The sequence below is a fragment of the Rhinoraja longicauda genome, chromosome 3, assembly GCF_053455715.1.
Source record: "Rhinoraja longicauda isolate Sanriku21f chromosome 3, sRhiLon1.1, whole genome shotgun sequence".
In the NCBI taxonomy this organism is placed as follows: domain Eukaryota; kingdom Metazoa; phylum Chordata; class Chondrichthyes; order Rajiformes; family Arhynchobatidae; genus Rhinoraja; species Rhinoraja longicauda.
Window position 1 is genome coordinate 31,828,601 of NC_135955.1, and position 24,025 is coordinate 31,852,625.

The window sequence follows — 24,025 nt, forward strand, 5'->3', positions numbered from 1 at the left end:
TTCCTGTCAAAGTACTGTGTTGCACTTCTTTAAATGTGGGTGATTTACCCTCAATGCTCCAAGAACATGTCCAGAACACAACACAATTACCTTTTGTAGTCATGTTTCTCCTCAAGTCATTAACATTAATGGAAACATGTTTGGCTGTTAATTTTTCACAGATTGCTGGAAGAAAGGGAATGGCAAAAGATACGTTTGGGGGAAATAAGCATTCCCACATTGCTAATCCCACATTCCCACATTGCTAATCCATCAGACTGAGCAGATTATTATTTTTTTATTCTTTGCCAAATTTACACAGAGTCCACTTGGAAGCAATTTAATCCATTAATTTATTGTGTTTAAAAAAAATACTTATTCATGTAAGTTTGTAAACTGATATTCTTGAGAGCTTACAGCATAAATGTATTTTTCAGATGTATAAAAAAGGAAAGTCAGACTTTCTGCAAAATAATGTGTTGTTTCTTTTCATTCTCTTGATTATAGTCATCGCAGAAAGAAAGGTAATATTATATAGGCTTGCTTTATACTTCAAGAACATGTTGATTATTCAATTCACATTCAGATTGTAATTATACCATCTGCTCAGATCCATGAGCACAGCCTTAATTATCAATTAGAAGTAAATCTTGGCAAACAGTGAGCATCTTTATAAAATGGAATGAGGCCTGTTTTAAATCCCTTTTTTAAAATCTCTACTTTTGCATTTAAAAGTTGCCAATGCACTCTGCTGGAAATATTCAGCAAGTCATGCAGCATATGTAGAGAGAAAACCACACCAAGTTAACACTGTTCTCTCCCCACAATTGCTGCCTAACTTGCTGAGTACTTACTGTATATTTGGTTATCATTTGTAAATATTATTAGATAAATGTCTTCCTATAAAAATATTTGACTGGTAAATACTGGCATGTTACTTTTAAAGCATTATTTAAATACTAATCGATGTAATCCAAGCCAAATGAAATTGTTGATGGAGAATAACGTCCATTTGGCTGTTAGAATGAAATAGCCATTGCATGATTATCATTTTCAAATTTACAATGTTTGCTGCATCTTGATTAGATTATACTGAAATTATGGTCATTTTGTTTACTCTCAGTATTGTGTTAAGGATATTTTAGAAGCAACATATTACTGAATTTCTGCAATGGAAATGTGATTGAGGATATTATCATTGAAAGTTACCAATATCCAAAGTTTATGAATGCTTGTCATTATATTCATATTCATATTGCCAGAAAATCTAAATCCATCTAATGTGTGAGTTGATTTAAGAAGAGATACAAGAAACTTATTAAAAATCATTTGTCATCAGTAACATTGCTGCCAGAAAACTGATGGCTTAATATTTCTTTGGCTGAATGACAGATACCTGGAACTAGGCATGGAGTGTAATTTGTGACTTTTTATCTGGTTAATATGTTGTCTTGGTGGGAAGAATATTAAATGAAGAAAATCATCTCTTCAAGGGGAGAAAAGGCCGTCTAAGAACAGTTAGATCAAGTTCCTTTGTCACCAGCTCGGGAGCAATTCCAACAGAAACTTGGTCAGATGTCTAAAGATCACCTTTGCCAAGTAATACAGTGGAGCTTCTGGTTGGGAATCAGAAAAAGAGCGGAGGAAGAATATTTAGGATAATCATGCAATGGTTATTTCATTCTAACAGCCAAATGGACATTATTCTTCATCAACAATTTCATTTGGTTTGGATTACATCAATTAGTATTTAAATAATGCTTTAAAAGTAACCTGCCAAGCCATTTACCACTCAAATATTTTTATAGGAAGACATTAATCTAATAATATTTGGACCTTATCTTCACAATTTTGCTCAATATAAACCAGGTTGAGTCATTGTAATCTAATGGAGCCGGAGCTTTAAATCAAAAATTCAAGAACATTGAAGCTAAGAGGATGTTGTAAATTATTTAATAATCTTTAGAGAACTCACAGTAATTCCTTTGCCTGTAGCATTTATCATTGTCTTGAAGTGAACTATTTGTGCATGCCACAATGTCTGAACTATTGACTGCAAATTGCATGCAGTTTTCAAACTCTGGCAATTGGACTCGTCAAACCTAGGCTCTTCAATTTTATTTAAGCTAAGATTTCTCACTTGGAGATTCGATCTTACAACCTTTTGCGAGACTGAATTTTTACATAGTCTCCTTAGCTTGCTTGCATGATTGATGAATAAATCTTTAATCAGAAGAGTGAGAGATATGCAGTATCTGCTGCTTGAGATATTTTAAAATCATATGTTTTTTGAATAATCAAGCAGTGGAAATGTTAAATCGCAATGAATGTGCAACAGTAACACTTCAAACATGTACATATTTCCATAATGGTATTCTTTAGGAACTATTATTTGACCAGTTGATCAAGGATATTATCCTATACGTTTGGATTTGTCAGTAGATAAATCTAAAAAATGTTGCAAACAACATCTTAAAACGTGTACCTCTGCAAAACCAGGCAGTCAAATCATGTAACAACAAAAATATCCTGCTAATCATTGACACCATCTGCTTTGTTGATAAGTCTAGAAACAAGATTTGTAACACATTTGAAAAAGATATCAACCAAAAAAAAATAGAGAAGTGTCAGAATTTTCTGGGATAAGGTTTCCTTCAGTTGGGTCTGTCTTGTGTCAAGAGCTGAAGTTTGGTTCTGTTCCAGTTCCAGGGCCAGGGCAATAGAGCTGATTTTTTTAGCCATGGTCTATTGGAGGATTGGTCACACGCAACTATCTCATCTGTACAGTGTGACATCAGTCTCCACTTCTCAGAAATCACATTCTGCTTGTTTTGTTTTCTCTTTCTGGGAGTAACTGTGCAGTTGCGAACATTATCAATTCCCAAGAGTCATTGCACATGCTTTTTCGAGTTCCCATGTAAAAAGCTGAGAAGTACAAAGAATAGTTTGTTATTCTTGGTGAGAGTTTTGAAGTTCCAAATATTTTGAGGCTTTAGCAATATTTTTTTTAATGCCCTCATGCAAAGACGAGGAAAAATCACAGTAAGTTAGTGTTTCAAGTCTTAAGTAAAGTTGTCTAGGAAATTGGAGTTTACACTTATTGAGTATGTCAAATAAGTGCCTTGTTTAAATTAATGCATAAATGTAAGCCCCTGAACAAAAATCACAAAATTGTAAAAAATAACTACCTTTTAGGATTGGATCGGCCAGTTGTCACAGCGATGCATGCAAAACAAAACATCGCCCATGCAGTATCTAGTGGCAACTTTCTTCAAGAGTTGCAGTTGCTGCAGTGAATCATGGGAAATTATGGTTTCCATGGCAGTTAGAGCAGCCATGGAAGATGCTGCATTGAGATGAGGGAAAATAAACCTCTTCAGAGAATGAAAATTAAAAGGCTCCAGATGCTGGAAATCTGAAATAAAGAGCGGAAGTACTGGAAGCATTCAGTTCCACTGTGGAACTTTCTTTCCGTAGATGCTGCCTGATTTGATGAGTGTTTCTGTCATTTTCTATCCTTATTTTACAGCCCCTCTGTGTGCATTCATGGGCGTGTGTGTGTGCAGGGAAGAGAGGGGTATGGTACAGGCTTTTCCCATTCGTCTTTTAAGATCTTGTCCTCTGCTTTCAGTGACCTCAAGCCAAAGCAAGGCATGCACCCTGCAAAGATCACTGCATGTACCTCTGCTGTGGTACAGTGAGACTGTGCAATGATGTGTGAAATATGCAGGGGCATTGAAAATTATGGCAGGCAGAAGCAGACAGCCATGTATCAATGTCCCAGTGGGGACCTTTTTACTTCACATCTCCTTGGGGTTTGGTGCGCATTGTACTGGGAGTTATAAATGAAGGTCACAGTTGCATATAATAGCTTCAGCTCCTGTCGCGAAGGCACGGCTGATGTTGTCATGATGTCAGCCTTGCGAAGGCAAATCATGCCCAGCGGTGTCTGGACTAGCCTCACGATGGGTGGGATTTCAGCAGAATGTGGTTGCAATTGTGTTGAAACATAGATGAAATGGCATTAATGTGTGATCTGTGCATAACAAATGCTGCAAATGTTTCCACTTTGAGCAAACGAGTTTACCTCTCACACCCCAACAAAATGTTTACAGATTTCCACCCACAGTTGTCTCCACCATTGAAACAACAGGCTTAGTAACAGACTAACTAACAGATGCTATAATGCTGTGACACTATATTCTTCCCTCTGGAGTTTTTCTCTCTGCGATACCTGTTGTACTTGTGTATGACTTGATTGTACTCATGTATAGTATGACTTGGCAGGATAGCATGCTAATATAGCTTTTCACTGTATCTTTGGATGCGTGCAGTAATAAACCAATATCAATATCAACCCACTATGATCTATGCCAATATACAACTCTTGTTTTCTAGGTGTCTGACATTGGAATTAGAGTCATAGAGCTATACAGCACGGAAGCAGACCTTCCACCCAGCTTATCCATGCCAACCAAGTTTGCATATTGGGCTAATTCCATTTTCCTGCATTTGGCCCACAGCCCTCAAAACCCTTTCTATCCATAAGTCTGTCAAATATCTTTTAAAAGTCGTAATTATGAAGATTCAAATGTGTTATCAGTTACTGAAGCTAATTTAAATCTCTACTGACTTTGCAGACGTCTTATTTCTAAGTCTACACTGGATACGAAAGCAATTAAGATTTACGATTTAATGTAGGAAGGAACTGCAGATGCTAGTTTACACAGAAGATAGATACAAAATGCTGGAGTAACTCAGCAGGACAAGCAGCATCTCTGGAGAAAAGGAATGGGTAACATTTCAGGCCGAGACAGTCTGACCCAAAACATCACCCATTGCTTCTCTCCAGAGACGTTGCTTACTCCACAGTTAACAATTTAGTCTTGCTTTTCAAAACAAATTTGCTTCTATTTTAGCTGATTGTTCACTGCCATAAATAATGTGAGACATTCCAAACAAACAGTTTTACATTTTCAAATCTAGCACCAGTTGACCACTGTATAAGAATCATAATCCCCATCCATTATAAATGTTGAAGATTTACTGTGCTTTGTACATTTTGTTTTCATTATGTAATCACAGTAATTTTTTTGTGAACATTTTCAGGCAATTGTTTTTGGTTTTTAGGTAGAGTCATCAATGATGCATGTATTTTTATGATTTTTATGATTAAAAAAAAAATTCTAATTTGGGCTATGTCAACTAAAGATACAAAAAGGGATTGGTTCCTTCTGAAGTGACAACAAATATCCTATTACTCAATCTAGTTCTGTTAAACATGCCATGGTTAAAATTATTCATTGTTTTCCTAAAATTATTATAGAATCATAACCTAATTAGATTTTTTAATCACTTGTTGCTTTATAGTTTGTTTTCATTCTGGTTACCAAATTTAAGTTTGCTGAGTAACTTTTAATAATCTATAAAAACACAACTTACAGAACATTATCAAATTTTATTTTTTTGTATCCAAATAAGTGAGGCAAAATAAGATTTTGTGCTTTCTCAAAGAATAAAACTGGATTGTTGAAGTATGCATCTACATCAATATTAACTATTCATTCTGAGCACAGCTCCTTTAAAGTAACATTTCTGACATCCCACAAATGACTTTTGGATATATTGCTCCCAATGGTGGTTGGGGTAATCATACATTTTTTATAAATATTAGAGTAAGAAATACTTTTGTTTGAGCATTACTGTCCAACCTGTGAGTTATTATCTAGTACATCATCTAATCTGTCGCAACCTGGGTGCCTCAAGGATCAGTGACATGATTAGAAGATTGCCCTAAAGATAAGCACATCACCTTCAATGATTTACTATCAATAGCTTAGAGGTGGAAGCCAGCGATCTGCGCACATTAACACTATATTACACACACTAGGGACAATTTAACAATTTTACCAAGCCAATTAACCTACAAACCTGTATGTCTGGAGTGTGGTTGAAAAACGAAGACCTCGGAGAAAACCCACATGGTCACGGGGAGAACGTACAAACTCCGTACAGACAGCACCCATAGTCAGGATCGAACCCGGGTCTCTGTAAGGCAGTAGCTCTACAGCTATGCCACAGTGTGTCGCCATTATTGGAACATAGAAGATCTGTCAAGGTAGATGTTGAGATGTTTCCACCTGTGGGTGAGACTTGAATTAGGGGGCATAAAATGCAATAATTTAAAACTGAGTTGGATAGGAATTTCTTCTCACGGAGTGTGCTGATTCCTGTATATTCTCTACACCTAGAGGTGATGTGGAGACTAGATCAACAGACATGTCAAAACAGGAGGTTGATAAAGTTTTCAATGACCAGAGAATTGTAGACTATGTGGTTTAGAAGAGGATTAAGTGGTTTAGAAGTGGTTTAGAAGAGGATTGAGTCCTGGGCTATACCAGCCATGATGATCGCGAACAGCAGGGCAGGTAATGTGAGACAGGGGCAAAGTGGCCTGTTATTGCTCCCATTTTATTGTGTATAATATGTGCATTTATTAGTCTGAGAATACTGTGGTTTATGCCATCCGACTCATGTGTCCAGGAGTAATTTTTCCTTCAGGTTTCCTCCTAACATATGTTTTATGACCTCAATGTATTTTGTGGATGCTGAGCCAAACTGATTGCATCTGGTATTTGTCCACAGTCTCATTTAATGAAAGCCAATATGAATAATTTTCTTCAAAATCATTATCTGTTAATGATCTTTTATAATATTTATAGCCCACTTATCCTTCAAAGTTGCAGTCTGGTGTTTAACACTGTCAATTTTTAATGTCGCTAAAATGTGCTTGGTGTTTTGCTCATCAATTTTAATCATTTTAATTGCCCTGCATTACAAAATTTCTGTTTTGATTTTGGTTCATTTTTTGAGAAAGCCTATCCGGCAGCAGAATCAAGTAAAATTCTCATGAAATGTTTTAAATAGTTTTGTACTATATCTGCAAAGCAATGATTTGGTGTATTATCTAACATTCTAGCATCCATTGTTTCAACTAATGTTGTTCACAGGCAAATAAAACCCTTGTTCAAATATGGTCTGTCACAAAAGCCTCAGTAGGTTCATTACCAAGATTGCGTGACATTGTTTGAAATGCTGACAAACGTGCAGAACAAATTTTGTGGAAGACATGACTTTATGTATCCAAAAACAAAACAGTTAAATCTTTTATCTTGCAATTATGCATCTAATTTAATTCATGTTTAATCCATCTCATGACAATCAATATTAGAGTCATATCCAAGCACATTTTTGCCTTGAGCTTTCTCAAAAAAAATTACATAGTCGCTATATAATGATCTTCAAAGTCCCTTGTTCCCTCATCTAATGCTTACGTTGTGATGTGAACATTACTGTCAAGGTTAACATTTTTAGGTACCCTAATTTCCCCTGGAGAATGTGCTTTTGTGTTTTCTCAGTCCTCCTGTAGTTCATATGTTAAACATATTAACACACTGATATGAGTAGACACTTTCAGAATTATAATTCAGCATCAGCAAAGGATGTTTCACCAGTGCCCAAGCCAGGATGATGTGTGAATAGAAGGTATAAGTGTTCCCAAGTACCTGATCTGTGTGGTGGAGCTCAGGATTACAACAGTGCATCTTGTAGACGGTAGAGATTGTAAGCAGGGTATTCCATTGGATGTTTAATGATCATTAATCTATATTCGTTGACTGAATATCAAAACCAGCACATACTTTGATAATCCATTTTATATTAAGAAAGAAACAATGCAATTGGTAACAGGTAGTTCCATAGAGGATTGATTGATTGTAAGACATATTAAAGAAACAGGCCCTTCAACCCACTGAGTCCTTGCCGACCATCGATCACCAATTCACACTAGTTCTATGTTAACCCGCATTCGCACCCTCTCACTACACACAATTGTTCACCAATTTAGCTGAATTTCTTCACGTCCTAATTACATTTCCCTATAAACTTGACCTGTTCTTTATCATTGAGTATCATAGTCTTGAGACACACAATATGAAAACAGGTCTCTTGGCCGTCCAAATCCATGATGACAATCAACCCCACCCTTACACACGAGGAGAAATTATAGCAGCCAATTAACCTATCAACCCACACATCTTTGGGAGGAGGGATGACATTGAGGCACACGAGGAAGCCCACTCAATCATAGGAAGAACATGCAAACTCCACATAGACAGTACCCAAAGCCAGGATTTAACTTGGGTCTCTGGGGCTATGAGGCAGTGGCTCTGCTATGCCTCCCATTCAGCAGTTGATTATCTATTATTATTACTTATTACACTTGATCGTTTCTGTCCAATTTCTTCCATTATCTAACATTTCACAGTCACAGAAAAGCTCTCAAAACTCTTGTCATCCAATTCAACTATGACCGTGTATATGAAATCTTCTATGCCTTATTATATCTGCCTCCTCCAATCCTTGACCCCACCAATACATCCACAGAGTCAAGTTCTCCTAGTACCTTAAAACATCCTATGCATGAGTGCGCAAGGTGTCTGGTTGAATAAACACTCTCCAAGAGCACTCCGCCAGTATTCAGAAACGTAAATGTCTCCTGTCTCGAGAGTTACTCTCTAAACATTTAAGTTAAGGTTGAGTAAATTTAAAATCTAGCTAGGTGTTTAACAGAGCTAATCACTTTGTAAACTATGTTTGACAATTTTCCAAGGAACCTCTCTGCTTCAGGCCAGAGTTTGGTCAGACACTAAGTGTAGATATACATGGCTATCAATTTTTGGAAATTGTTTCATTATAGTATTAAACATATCCCCAGCATCTCCTAAAGTAAGGTATCACAAAATGCTGGAGTAACTCAGCGGGTCAGGCAGCATCTCGGGAGAGAAGGAATGGGTGACGTTTCGGGTCGAGACCCTTCTTCAGACAGATGTCAGGGGAGGGGGCGGGACAAAGATAGGATGTAGTCGGAGACAGGAAGAATAGTGAGAGAACTGGGAAGGGGAGGGGATAGAGAGGGGAAGCAGGGACTACCTGAAGTTAGCGAAGTCAATATTCATACCGCTGGGGTGTAAACTGCCCAAGCAAAATATGAGGTGCTGTTCCTCCAATTTGCACTGGGCCTCACTCCGGCAATAGAGGAGGCCCATGACAGAAAGGTCAGACTGGGAGTGGGAGGGGGAGTTGAAGTGCTGAGCCACCGGGAGATCAGGTTGGTTGAGTCTGTCTGAGTGGAGGTGTTCAGTGAAATGATCGCCGAGCCTGCGCTTGGTCTCACCGATGCAGAGAAGTTGACATCTGGAATAGCGGATACAATAGATGAGGTTGGAGGAGATGCAGGTGAACCTCTGCCTCACCTGGTAAGACTGTTTGGGTCCTTGGATGGAGTCGAGGGGGGAGGTAAAGGGACAGGTGTTGCATCTCCTGTGGTTGCAGGGCAAAGTACCTGGGGAGGGGGTGGTTTGGGTGGGAAGGGATGAGGGGTCCATGGAGTCTTAGAGGGAACGGTCTCTGCGGAAAGCAGAAAGGGGTGGAGATGGGAAGATGTGGCCAGTAGTGGGATCCCGTTGGAGGTGGCGGAAATGTTGGAGGATGATTTGTTGCATGCAAAGGCTGATGGGATGGAAGGTGAGGACAAGGGGGACTCTATCCTTGTTACGAATGGGGGGAGGGGGAGCAAGAGCAGAGCTGCGGGATATTGAGGAGACCCTTGTGAGAGCCTCATCTATAATGGAAGAGGGGAATACCCGTTTCCTAAAGAATGAGGACATCTCCGATGCCCTAGTATGGAACACCTCATCCTGGGCGCAGATGTGGCGTAGACGGAGGAATTGTGAGTACGGGATAGAGTTTTTACAGGAAACAGGGTGGAAAGAATTGTAGTCAAGATAATTATGGGAGTCAGTGAGTTTGTAGCAGATGTCGGTCACTAGTCTGTCTCCTGTGATGGAGATGGTGAGATCCAGAAACGGTAGGGAGATGGTCCAAGTATATTTAAGAGCAGGATAGAAATTAGTGGTGAAATTGATTAAGTCAGTGAGTTCTCTCCCGAGATGTTGCCTGTCCCGCTGAGTTACTCCAGCATTTTGTGTCTACCTTCGATTTAAACCAACATCTGCAGTTTTTTTTCCTACACATCTCCTAAAGTAACTTATTATTCCATCTCTTTCTTGTCTTGTTACTCATTAACCAAAAATGCATTACCATTACACGCTTAGACAATAGACAATAGGTGCAGGAGTAGGCCATTCGGCCCTTCGAGCCAGCACCGCCATTCACCATGATCATGGCTGATCATCCACAATCAGTATCCCATTCCTGCCTTCTCCCCATAACCCTTGATTCCGCTAACTCTCTCTTGAAAGCATCCAGGGAATTGGCCTCCACTGCCTTCTGAGGCAGAGAATTCCACAGCTTCACAACTCTCTGAGGGAAACATTTTTTCCTCATCTCCTTTCTAAATGGCCTACCCTTATTCTTAAACTGTGCCCCTGGTTCAGGACTCCCCCAACATCGGGAACATGTTTCCTGCCTCTAGCATGTCCAATCCCTTAATAATCTTATATGTTTCAATAAGATCCCCACTCATCCTTCTAAATTCCAGAGTATACAAGCCCAGTCGCTCCAGTCTTTCAACATACGACAGTGCTGCCATTTGTTCACAGCTTATTTCCCGTCTAGTTGTCTATTTATTTATTCCTTCACAGGAATGCTGACGTTACTGGCAAAGCCAGCATTTATTGCTGATCCATAATTGCCCTTGAACTGAATGGCTTATTGGACCATTTCAGAAGGTCAACCACATTGATATTGTTCTGGTTGAAACCCAGATCAGATAAGTTCAACAAATGTTCTTCTGCAAGGGACATTAATGAACCGGTTGGTTCTGAAGTGCAATCCAATAAGTTTGATGTCACCATGACAGACAATAGGTATTTAAATGGGATTTGAACCCATTTCTCCAAACTATTAGTCAAGACTTCGGGTTACTGGTCTAGGAATCTGATGACCATGTCACTGTATCCCATCTGGAACATATTATTCCTGATATTCTATGACAAAATATTTCCCGATGGATAGAATATTGAATATTTTGATCATCTCAATAATCAGTTTATTTGTTAAAACATAAAAACCTAATTTTGAATTTCCTTCCTCTGCATCCATTTTGAATTCCTTATTGATCTCGGCTATGCATAAAACTTATTCTGCTAGAATAAACCCAACGCTCGTTAGATTTCAAAAAGCATTTGAATTAAACAAAACTAAAGGTTTTAGAAATTTGAATCACAAACAAAAACAGGCAGAAATAATCAGCAGGCCAGGCTGCAACTGTGAATAGAAAAACAAAGCCAACATTTCAGCTCAATGACATTTCATAAGAACTGAAATGCTGGCACTGTTTACTCCTTTATAAAAGCTGCCTGACTTGCTGAATATCTGCGGCATTTTCATCACTCCATTGAGTGATGAAAATATTCCATTGATTTGGAAATATTCAGAGACTGTTAAAGATACTGTCAAGATCCGTCTACCGTTTCTGTTTGTACTGCTGAGAATATCTTCCACTCTACATTTAGTGAACTAAGGAATAGTATGAAAGCTACAAATCATTTTTAATTAATCAAAAAATCAATTGCACATCTTGCATGTTGTACAGTATAGAAATACTTTATCCGCAGCCCCCCGGGCACCGCAGCCCCCCGGGCACCGCAGCCCCCCGGGCACCGCAGCCTCCGGTCCCGGTCACAGCCGTTCGCGGCTCCCCGGGTTCGCGGGACCGCCCCGCTTGGTCGAGGAGCCGGAGACCGGGAACCCGAGGAAGGGAGAGGGAAGCGAGCTTCTGGTCCGGTTAGCGGTCGGCCATGGAGTGGGCACCGCCATCTTACCGTGGGCCTCCGGCAGCCGCCGCCTTCGCCCCGCCGCGCTGCCATGGCCGCCTTCCTTCATACAACGTGGGCGGGCAGGGCCAGGGCTAGGACGACCCTGCCTCCCAAAGGGCAGCACAGCCGGGTTGGAGGCGACTGGAGGTCGGGTCTCCCGGGCCGGGACAGAAGCCTCGCCGGCGCCCCGGGGAGACTCGAGCCAGCGGCCTGAGGCCTGGGGCCCGTACTCAGGGCCTGAGGAGCAGCAGCAGCCGGCGGACGGCGCTCCCCGCCCGTGGGGCTGCGGACCACCGCCCGGGGAGCCCGTCCCCCCAAGCCGTGGGATGAGCTGCAGGACTACCCCCCGCCCCCACGATGTCTCCACTGTCTTGTGTGCATGCCACAAGTACAGTCGGCAAGTCATTGGTTCCAGCGACTTAGGGCTTGTTTACCTAGCATGTGAAGCCTGGGTTCAGCGGATTGCGCGGAGGGAACCAATAGAAGGTTTAACGGGCAGAAAGACGATCCCAGCAAAGCGCCGTGGAGCGCAAACAGGGCAGAGAGAGATACGTAGGACACTTCTGACCATCCACTGCATCCTGACCTGTCCCCAGCCGTCTATACTATGTCTTGTTGCTGGAACCCGATAGGCCAGGACGAGAGTGAGGCCGACGATCTGCGCAACTCCCCCTCACTTAAATCCAAGTCAAGCGCAAGTCATGACTTCAACCTCGCCCAGCATACCGCGGCTGGCGGGAATCCCAATCAGCGGTCGAAATAATAAGATTGAAAGTGAAGTCATGGTCATCTTCGAACCCGAAGGACGAACAACAACATTAAAAAACTTGCTGCAAACTGAAGCGGAGAAAAATCTGCAATTGCGGAAAACTAAAGATGCTGATATGGAAGTGATATAATGAAGTTCGAGCTAATATTGTTAATAATAATTGTGTGGGTTACTGGAAGTTGAAGAAGCCAATTAGTGGGAATAAAAAGCAATTTCAAAAATGCCCAGCAGACAATATTAAAGGATAGAATAAGACCTCTTACAGTATATAAAATATTAGTGAATAATAAAAAGATTTGTCGGTCAGTTAAGCCAGGCTCCTCACCTGAACTTGCTGTCATATCTGTCACAATGCTTTTTTTTAAATATTGAAGACGTGCTTAATTAAAAATACCATTAAAATAATATAATTTAAGAAGTAAAACAGAAGCAATTAAATGCATTTCAATTCATTGAATTATTTTTTTTAAACTTGCCTCTCTCCATCACAACCATTCCTCAGTGTTGAAAAGATTGGAATAGTTAAACCTGTGCAGATCTAACCTCCAATAGTGAGTAGGCATATAGAGTCATGGACCTATGCAGCAGGTAAAACACCCTTCGGCCCACCTAGTCCATGCCGACCAAGATAGCATACTGGGATACATTTGCCTGCATTTGGCCCATAGAACTTTCAACCATTCCAATCTATAGATCTGTCCAAATATGTTTTAAAAGTTGTAATTGTAACTACTTCTACAGCTTCGTTTGGTAGCTCATACCATATAGACACTACCCTCTAAGTGAAATAAATGTCCCCAAGGTCCCTAATGAATCCCTTTCCCTCTCACTAAAAGCCCAAGCCCTCGAGTTTTAGAATCCTCCACCCTGGGAAAAAGACAGATATGTGGAGGGATTTAATGTACTGAGTATGCGTGTAGTGGAACAAAGAAATAGACGGAATACAAATGTTTTAAATAATAGACAGTAGAAAACGATTATTGCCGCTGGCGGGAATCAGTGACGAGGGTTCTTTCATTTCAAATCCTCATTAGAGGAGGTGAAGAGAGATAGGAGAAATTTGCATGAAGAGAATGCTTTGCTACAAGGAACTAAGCTATGGACCACTATGTTATTTAAGGAGGACTTGGAGATATATTTAAGTAACAAATGATACAGTAATATTGGAGGAGAGCAAGACAGTGAGTTTTGTGCTAAAATTTGTGTTCTGGGTCCAAAGACCTGAAACAGTTATAATGGACAAATTATACTTTGTTGTAAACCACTTATGATTCCAGTAAAAGATTCTCAAAATTGGTACCAGTCATTTATTTTTATAAACCCTGCAAGTTAGGTGCCACAGGATGTCAGTTGTTTATTGTGTCTCATTATAGAAGTTTGTCACATCCTTTGGAAAGCTATTGTTACAGAATTAAAGACAGAAAATGCTGGGAATGTTTTACAGTCAGGCAGCATCTGCAGAGGGAGAATTAGAGTTAGTGTGTCACAGCAACAACCGTTCATCAGAACTGAGCTCTATTGAAATGACTGATTGTAATTAGACTACAATAAAACTCAGATAATCCAACACCCCCTGGACTTTGGTAGTGCCAGACTAGCAAATGTTTCTAATTGGCAATTCTCTGGACTTTTGGATGTTACTCGTGTAAATACACAAGCACACTGCTATTTCATTCTTTTTTACATGTTAGACAGTAGTATAATTGATTTTCCAGTGAACCCAATGGATTTAAGGGAACAGAAACTGTACAAACATTATGGTCCTCACCTCTATCTTACTCGCGTTCCTGACCTCTGATGTTCTTGACCCCAACCCCTGCTCTTGCCGCAGCTCCGCCCACAGTCTAGTCCCTACCCTGGACCCCCAGTTCTGACCAAAGCCCTTTCCCCCCGGCAATGTGGACCTCCGAGTTACACTCTGGATAAATGAGTAAGTCATTTGCCAAATCGACAGGATTTGCAACCAATTCCATGCCAGATTATCAATGTTTTGTGCAGCCTCAAACTGTCATTGCTGAGATTAGTATTATTTTCATTGTGCCGTAACTTTTGATTTATCAATTGAGTCTTTAACGTGACTTTGCAAAATCAACTGATAATTCTTAGATCTACAGTCCTGAATTAAGATATATTTATTTACTTCTGTTTTCTTTTCTCTGCAGTCCTGGTACTTGGGCTAGTTTGGTCCCATTCCAAGTGTCAAATGGGGCGGCCATCCTGCCAACGAATGTTCAGAATTACAGTTTAAACTTCATCAGTGAACCCTTCCTCCAAGCAGAAACGACAAATTGAGGACACGGAAGATCAAACCGCATCTCCGGATTGTTAAGCGAAGTCTTCAGAAACACAGACTCACGATCACCAATTTCTTGCAAGCTTAAAATCTGCATAAATGGTATTTCATCTGTGATACCAAGAGGGTGATTTTAGTATTTGATGGTTAGGTGACAGATTATGTCTAAACAACCGGCCTTTATTGAACAATGGAATCCACTAGGGGACAATTGTTTAATTTTCAGATCTGATAAACATTATACACTTATTAGCTTTTAGATGTTTAAGAGTTTGCATGTTTAGGCAATTAGTGGGGTTCAGGTATCTTTTATTTTTCACTCAGTCCAAGTGTAGTTAAACTACAGCCCAGTCCTCCTGGTTGATGAGATTTGATTTTGTAAGGTAAAGGCTGGATGAGGAATGTACATGTAATTTTGTGTTTTCTACAAAATCGTTGTCTGAGGGGACAAAAAGCCCACAAAGCACACAATTAGTCTATGCACACTATGCTACTGCAGAAAACAAAACAAAACAAAGAGACTTGGATGCAGTTTTAATGAATTAACATTTTGATGATTGGCATTCCCAAGCTGTTACCGGTCACTGAACCCTTTTTTCCTTTCACTTTTAATGCTTAGTATACAGATCTGAACAGAACAAATTTTGATGCAAGTCTGCATTTGGAAAAGCACCATAATGTAGTTTGAAGCAGTAACTGTCCCTCAAAATTTCAGATGCTTTACAAGTATCTGAACACAAGAATGAAGCTCACTGATATTTTTATGTTGCCCCCAAAACGTCAGTAATTCTTTTAAAGAACACTTAAGAGGCAAGTGCAATTTAACATATCTGATTAAGGGGATTAATGTAAGTCCTTATGCCCTAGGACTCTAAATTGAGGGGATGCAATATAACCTTAAAATAATTCTGAACTGTTCTTAACGTCCCCTTCGAATGTGCATTAATTAAGGAAAGAAAAGAATGAAATATGGACACATCCTGCTGTGACTTGCTTGCTTAGGAAAGCAATTGAATGGAATTGAAAATTCTGCACTTGATTCCTAGTACTCCAATACCTGTGTGGAATTTTAAAAAAAATGTAATATATATGTATCTGGTGTGTCAGGAAAAAAAAAGCATGGCATAAGCAGTTTCCGAAGACACAGACGCCAAGGTGAATTGGTGTCTCATGGAGGGTATTGGTGAAAGCACCGCAGTTTACAATGGCAACAGGGATGCAGCCGCTAAGACTTTCCGCACTCTACAGTGTAAACGCTATTTTTAATCACAGGGTGCTGAGTATTGCATGGTGCTTTTCTTTAGCCTTGCTATCTGCCTGATAGTGCTAGTGGCAGGACACCAGTGTGCATGGCAAGTCAATTTTGCCTCTTCCGTTTCTCTATAACTCTAATAGACCTATCCTTGATTTGCACGAAGTTATATAGTCCACATTACGTGCCTTGCCTTTAAAATAAAACAGTGACATCACTGCACACGTTTGCTGCATATATTATAGCTCATCCTATGAAATTTACCATTTGTATGAAAAAAAAATTATTTTGTACTCCAGAGGACAGTGTGACATCACTAATTGTCAATAATCAAATACTTTGACTTTGTTATCTCATTTATAAAGCATATCATGGCTGTGTATAGTTGGTGCTTAAAATTTTTAATCAGCCAGTAATATTTTTCAGTATTTTTGGCAAGTTTTTTCTATTAATCTTTCATGTTTTTCATCTATCAATTACTTGTTTGGGAATTTTTGAACGTAAGAATTATGCAATACCAAGTTTTGTCTATATAGGTAAAGCTTTTAGCTATATTGATTATCACATTAGTATGCAGATTAGGTGATGTAAGCTTTTTTTCCATTTTAATTGACCAAAGTTGGTGCTGCTTTCTATGCAGTATGATAGGTCCTTAAAAGATGGTTAGGGGAGGATGCTTAGGGGAGGGGGGAATTTTTTTTAAGGAGAATTCTACAGCACGGCTGTGAAGCAAAATGCCATTTGCCAGACGAAGGCTGCAAAGTAACTGTTCTGTCTACTGTGACAAGCTTTCAACTTGGTCCTTCTATTGACTTTCCACCTGGGGTGCAAGATGAACTCATTGAATTAAAAATATATATATATTAGAAAAAAAATGTTGTCATTTTCACTGGAGACAGGCTTGACTTGAGCTTCAATATTAATTAAGAGCCGGGATTTTCTCTTGTGAAAAAATTGACTTTGGCAGAGATCTATCACTTTGCTGGCCTTTAATTAGAAAAGCAGAGCTGTAGGTCTTAAATCTTCCATTCAATGTCCAACGATGATGACTCAACAAAGCTGGTTTTCCTCTTTGCTTTAGAGGTGACTTACTCTATTCAGCTAGCAACTAGTTGAAGCAGTGATTTAGAGGTGAAATTATCTTCCTTTCATTTCTCTAATGTTCTGCTCAATTAAAACAAAATGAATCTTTTCCATTCTCATAGCACTTAACAATTTGGCTTCCGAAAGTGATTTATTTTATCGTATATTTTATTAATGACATCAAATCCGAATTGTTCAGTATCAATTTGGCTTTAAACCATTTTTTTAGTCTAGCTATAATCTCAAGTCAACGTAAACTCAATTTGGTTTCAAATATAATTTTAAATGAATTAAAACCATTTTTTTTTACCTAAGCAAAAATATCAAATCAACTTGTAAACTCAATTCAGTTTCAAATATAATTTTAGACCAAGGTGATTTTAATTAACTCGATTGATCATAAGTGGAAGATTATTAGATGCAAGTCTATATATTGCTTAAATGCAATGGCAAAAACCTGAGTTTCCCAAGGAAACTTGAGAACCCAGGTAATTTTTTTTTTAATAGTCTCTGATTCTGAGCAATTATTGACTCTACACCAAACGATGTGTTGGAGATTGGGCAAAATATGACAGGGCAACTAATTTGTTCTTAAAGTAACAAAGTCAATTTACTCAGAAAATAAAACCGATTTCAAGAGTAGCGGAAAGGGAAGGTACAGCAACATTTCCTAATAAAAGCAGGGTTATTTCTCCAGGAAATTGCAGTGTGGAGGATAGTTTTCTATAAATTATGTGCCTAAAATCAGTCTCAGTCACCTGCAGCAGTAAGGTCTCGAGACTTGATTCACAGGGGAATTCCCCAATCATTTCCACTGTACCTGGCGATCGCATTGTTACCACGTGTTGCCAAAATTCTATGCCCGTATAACCTTCCTGTTCCATTTATCTTCATAAGAAGAGGGGAATAATGAAAGGGAGGAGTTTGAAAGTCAAAGGGATCAGAGGGCTTTGTAACTCAAGTCAAGTCTCTGCTCTCCTCCTTCGCCAGGATGCCAATTCTGACAAACTGAAGTCACCCCGTTCTATGTGCACTGTTTCTGCCTTTTGCTTAAAGTGCTTTGCAGCCTTGGCCATTTCCCCAGCGTGCTGTATAAGTTAAGGCGCAATAGATTGGGAAAAAAAATAACAGCAAAGGAGACTTGTATTGAAAAAAATCTGGCAAAAACAAATATCTATAGCAATAGCTGTGGGATTATGATTCAAAGCATGGCATCTCAGTGAATAAGTGTTAGTAGATTTGTTATGGTTGTGTAATGTGAGGGAAAACAAAGAGGGGTCTTGAAAATGAACCACCTGCCTTGCAGACTGTAATTTGTACACTGTATAGTTTTGTTAAGAACATTTTAAAGTAATTACCCTTTTTTGTAATGCTAACATTTTTTAAATGAGTTAATTGGGGGAATAAATAATCACACTGGCTTTTGAAAGACCAGTTTATTATACCATTTTTAAGAGAAAAAAATCCTGTCTGGAAGCTGGACTTGAGTTAAAACTCTCCAGTTGCCTAATTTATATATTACAAAAAAGACTGTCCATATGCTGAACTTGTGTAATCCTATACTTAAAAAGTGTAGGTTCCTAATTTTTAATCCAGTTTTAAATGGAGAAAAGTTATATTTTATGAAGGTTATTTTGTTGTATTTAGTGTTGAAAAGGTTGGTTTGCAGAAGCATTTCATAATGTTGGAAGGAATACTGTCTTTTTATTAGTGTGTATGGCCTACAGTAAAAGTTTGTGTGAGTTTAAATGTTGGTATTTATGATTAGAGAGAAAGTGCACAAGGGGTTTGACAACAAATCCAGTACTGGCAACCCACCCAATGAATGAACCCAGGGAGAATTCCTGATTGAACTTGTACAGTGTTGAAACCACACTGGAGTACTCAGGGAGTCTACCTGGGGCCTCTTGGCCATGGCACTGGTAAGGATTTTGTTTTTGTTGCACTCCACTGCATTGCACTTGCACCATACAAAGATGATAGAAAGATATCCCATATACAGTGTACAGTATTCTGTTTTTGAAAGGACAATGCAATGTTGCTGGCAGTTAGGTCCCAAGATATATACCAGACAAGGTTTACTTTTCCTGTTAAAGCCTGTTGCTGACAATAACCAGCTGCATGCTTTGTGGAACTTCTCCCAATTTGATAGCAAAATTTATTCCTGCTTATCTTTAATGTGTAGCACATGCAAGTTCAGAAGGAAAAAAAAGTAAGGAAATGGATTAAGAAAGGGTGCTGATTAACTCTTTCATATTTGCACTTTTAAAACTAATTCTCCACATGCCTTTCAAGCAGAAAATTGCTCTTGAGCATTTTGTTTTCATTTTCTTTTGTTTTTAATTTTATTCTTCCCGAGCATGCAGTTGGCAGCTGATCAGACTTTACAGGAATATGCAGCAGGACAGCCAATGTCAGTGGTTTTAACTGAATAAAGGTAGGTCTGGACCACTGATGTTGCTTTGTTCAGACCTGCAAAATAGCATTTGCACCAGTTCCCTCTCGAGGGCAGTGTTGGGGAGGGTGGGTGGTGGGTTTGGCACATATGCCATGGCAGCAACTTATTGTACTGTTTCCATCCCACAGTGCTTTTGCCACTTTGTTAGTATTTAAAGGGGACATGTTGGAAATGGTCAATTTTCACTTTTTTGTTGCAGCTTTTTTTCTTACAGGATGTATTTAATAGAAAAAAAAGTTGAAAAAAAAACTTTCTCTAGGTATGAGTCTCTGGAAATATCTGTATTTTAAAAATTTACTGTATGTTTAAATTTGTTTAAAAAATGGTCTCAGTATCAGTGGTGACTCTGTCACCGCACTCAAAAGTTGCCTAACCACTCTGATGAAATCAGTGTTTTCAATCCAATCATCCATGAGTTTTGAGCCATTTGACCTTCTTTTCATTACAGTCTTAATATGATTTTTATTTTTCCTGATTATGAAATATTACAAAGATCCATCTGCCGATTTAATGGAAATGGACTGGATTAAGATCCCAGTTGAAAAAACCCAGCAATAATGGACTCCATTATAAATTATTGGCTAATTACATTTGGCAGTGTAAGCTGGCCGCAGCATTTTTCTTTCAGCCCATGGTATTATCTACTTATAATTAAAATAAACATTGCTGGCACTCTTAGCAAATTGGGCAACGTACATGGAGAAGGAAAGATGGTGACACTTTGGGGATAAACCTTTGCCAGATTTCTGGAGAAGATATGTATAGGGAAAGATCTGTACTGGAGATTAATCTTATCTGGTAGTCTAGGAAAAGATTATACCAAAACCAGTCCTTTGCCAGAGTTCTAATGATTATCTGAATGTTTCAGCATTTACTGTTTTATTTGTTTCAAATTTCCAGCACCTTTAGCGCTAGTTTGAGTATTGCTTTATTATTTGCTTGTTATGCAAACATCAGCAGTTCCTAAATTAAACTTGCACATTGATGATCTACTGCTAATACTGAGGCATTCTAGGTAACTAAAGTAGGGCAGTGCTTTTGAAGTAAGGTTACCCTTATTGAAATAATAAGAATCAAAATGTAGATGTTAAAGAAAGCATTGTTTTGTGATAGGTATGTGGTTTTGAGAAGTTTTAAACTCATGGATAGGTATGACCGACCTTGTTAGATATTCTGTGCTAGTGGGTGGGACCTTCTAGACGAATAGTGTCAATAAGTGCATGTGTTATTAGAACATGCATATTAGATAGTTAGATAGACCACACCCTGACTCTAATCTTCTCTCTTCTGAGGTAGTCAGCTAAACAGCAAATAGCATCCCTTCTTCCTCCTGAAGCTACAGCGATGACTAGTCAGAACATGGCAGAATTAAATTACTTTCCTTGTGCTGCCTGGCTGGACTAAAAAGTTCAATGCTGTAGGATCTGTCCTATCTGCTGCAACAAACCTAGACATTTCTCACAAATGAAAGAGGCTGCAAAGTCTTTGTGTTTAAGAGGCAGCAGTCAGGTCCACTGACACTGAAACCACTTTCATCACAGAACTGTTGTGTTTCTAAAGAAATAGCATGATGCATTTTTATTATCAAAACTGTGCTGCAGGGACTGATGTGTATTATCAACTGAAGGAACTTTGTTATAACCCTGGTCACTACAGCAATGTATGTTCCACATATGGAGACCTTGGGATATTATATTGAATTATGTTAATGCAAAATGAGGATTTGAATAAAAAAATACCAGCATACGTTTACCAAAAATGTCAAACAAGCAGTGCCTGTTTAATCTTGCAGTCTCTGTTGAGTTCAGTTGTAAATCAATTCATTCAGACAACTTGTTTTCTGCAAAATGATCCAACTTGCAGAATGTAAGGGTAAATCCTGCCTAGCTGTCAGCTTCCAAGAGCTTGTTTACCTGCTCCATATTCACAAAGGCAGTTACACATATATATATTGCATTGATGTGTGTAACAGCCCAAATACCATTTAAGTCTTGACACTGCGCATTGTACAGATATTCTTTTCATTGCGAGTGTGGTTCCCAGTCAATCTGCAGATGGGAATTCTGAGAGGAAGGGAAGGGAGCCCACTTGTAAGAACCTTTTGAGATCTTTCTCTTGAGAACAACTTTTGTAGGACTGTGTGTTTCCATAGATACATGATGCTACGTTTAGTACAGTAGTAGGTAACAAGTAGTCAGTAAGTGCTTGCTAGCCACGCACCAGGGTTGTTCCATTTTGAAACTTGTGATGTTTTAGTCCCGTACGTATTACGAAGTTGCCAAAAGAAACAAAAGGAAAAGATAATTGAATTGGCCATGGGCAGTAGAGTACTCTTGTTCTGCGTGTTTGAGTCCAGGAGTTCAGGATGGTTTAAGCCACTGAGAACTCTTCAGTCTGCCCATTCTTGAGTCTAAACCTTCACAAGTTTTAAACTGGTGTAAATTCAGCTTGACTTATGTGATTGTAAGTGTTATATCCAGCCTATACTGCTAGCAGCTGCTCATACTGCAGTCAATTACTGGAAGTGGATATGTTTCCTATGCAAATAAAGAAAAAAAAACAATTTAAAAATAAAAATGAGCTATGCTACAACCATCGGTGTTCTGTCTCTTTGTTCAATTCTGAGCAGATTAATGATCCAGTTTCAATAGAGTTTCAAATGTGACCTTGACTGATTCAGTACTATTGGATAAAATTCAAAGCTTAAAACCGATATTAAACAGAAGAAACATTGCTATTTGAATTTCTGACCGAATTAACCGCTTGATTTCAGCCAATCTCTTAACTGGATTGACCTGTTAATTATGCAGGGAATATATTATACTGTTGCTGCCATTTACCAGGTACTTGAAGCAACTACTGGTTGGAGTGATAGAGTCACGCAGCATGGATCAGACCCTCGTCAGCCCAACTTGCCCATGCCAAACAAGATGCCCATCTAAACTAAACGCACCTGTGGCATCCGGCCCACATCGCCGTAACCCTTTCATATCCATGTACTTGTCCAAATGTCTTATAACTGTTGTTATAGTACCTGGCTCAACAACATCCTCGGGGAACTCACCCTAAGCATCCGATTCTTGATTCCGTTAGTCTGGGTAAAAGACTCTGCACATTCACCCTATCTATTCCCCTCATTATCTTATATGCCTGAATAAGATCACCCCTCAACTTATTGCACTCCAAGGAATAAGTCCTAGCCTGGCCAGCCTCTCCCTATAGCTCCAGCCCTCAATTTATGGCAATATCCTCGTAAATCTCTGCTCTCTTTCCAGCTTAACAACATCCTTCGTATAGCAGGCTGACCAAAACTGAACACAATGTTCTAAATGCAGCCTCACAGGGGTTAGATTGAACTGACTTTGTCTTACCACTGTTTATTCACTTCACCTGTATTTGCGGGCAGAGGTTGTCTGTCACATATAACACAGAGATGTGAGGTAGTTAGACATAAAGCTGCAGTAACTCAGCAGGTCAGGCAGCATCTCTGGAGAAAAGGAATAGGTGACTTTCAGGTCAAGACCCCTTCTTCAGACTGAGAGTCAAGGAATAGGGAAATGAGAAATATAGACAGTAAGGTAGAGGGATGTAGAACAAACGAATGAAAGATGTGCAAAAAAGTAACAAAGACAAAGGAAACTGGCCATTGTTAGCTGTGGGCTAGGTAGGAACGAGTACAGACAATGAGACTCAACAAGGTGACTTTGAAACTGGTATGACTTGGGTGGGGGAGGGAGAGGGAATGTAAGGGTTATTTGAAGTTCGAGAAATCAACATTCATACCACTGGGTTGTAAGCTGCCCAAGTGAAATATGAGATGCTGTTCCTCCCATTTGCGTTTGGCCTCACTCTGTCAATGGAGGAGGTCCAGGACAGAAAGGTTAGTGTAGGAACGGGAAGGGGAATTAAAGTGTTTGGCAACCAGGAGATCGGGACTGAGCGAAGGTGTTCCGCAAAATGATCGCGAAGCCTACCTTTGGTCTTGCTGATGTATAAGAGTCCACACCTTGAACAACGGATACAGTAGATGAGTTGAAGGAGATGCCTAACCTGAAAGGACTGTCGGGGTCCCTGGACTGAGTCGAGGGAGGAGGTATAGCGACAGGTGTTGCATCTTCTGCGGTTGCAGCGGAAGGTACCTGGGGAGGGGGTGGTTTGGGTGGGAAGGGATGAGTTAACCAGGGAGTTACGGAGGGAACGGTCTCTGCGGAAGGCGGAAAGGGGTGGAGAAGGGACGATGTGACTAGTGGTGGGATCCCATTTGAGGTGGCGAAAATGTCGGAGGATTGTGTTGTATGTGACAGCTGATGGAGTGAAATGTAAGGGTGAGGGAGACTAGCCCTGTTGCAAC

At 39.5% G+C, this 24,025-nt stretch overlaps 1 protein-coding gene across 14 annotated transcripts in view; it reads left to right on the forward strand.

Annotated features, from left to right (window-relative positions):
* Nucleotides 1-22,261, forward strand: part of LOC144591618 (nuclear factor 1 B-type-like) — a 241,588-nt gene extending 219,327 nt beyond the window's left edge. For all 14 annotated transcript variants that reach the window (XM_078395692.1, XM_078395678.1, XM_078395730.1 and 11 more), the window contains one exon: nt 14,751-22,261. In XM_078395692.1, the coding sequence (XP_078251818.1) occupies nt 14,751-14,880 (130 nt within the window). In that variant the 3' untranslated portion in view covers nt 14,881-22,261. The remainder of the gene's footprint in view (nt 1-14,750) is intronic.
* The last annotated feature ends 1,764 nt before the right edge of the window (nt 22,262-24,025 follow it).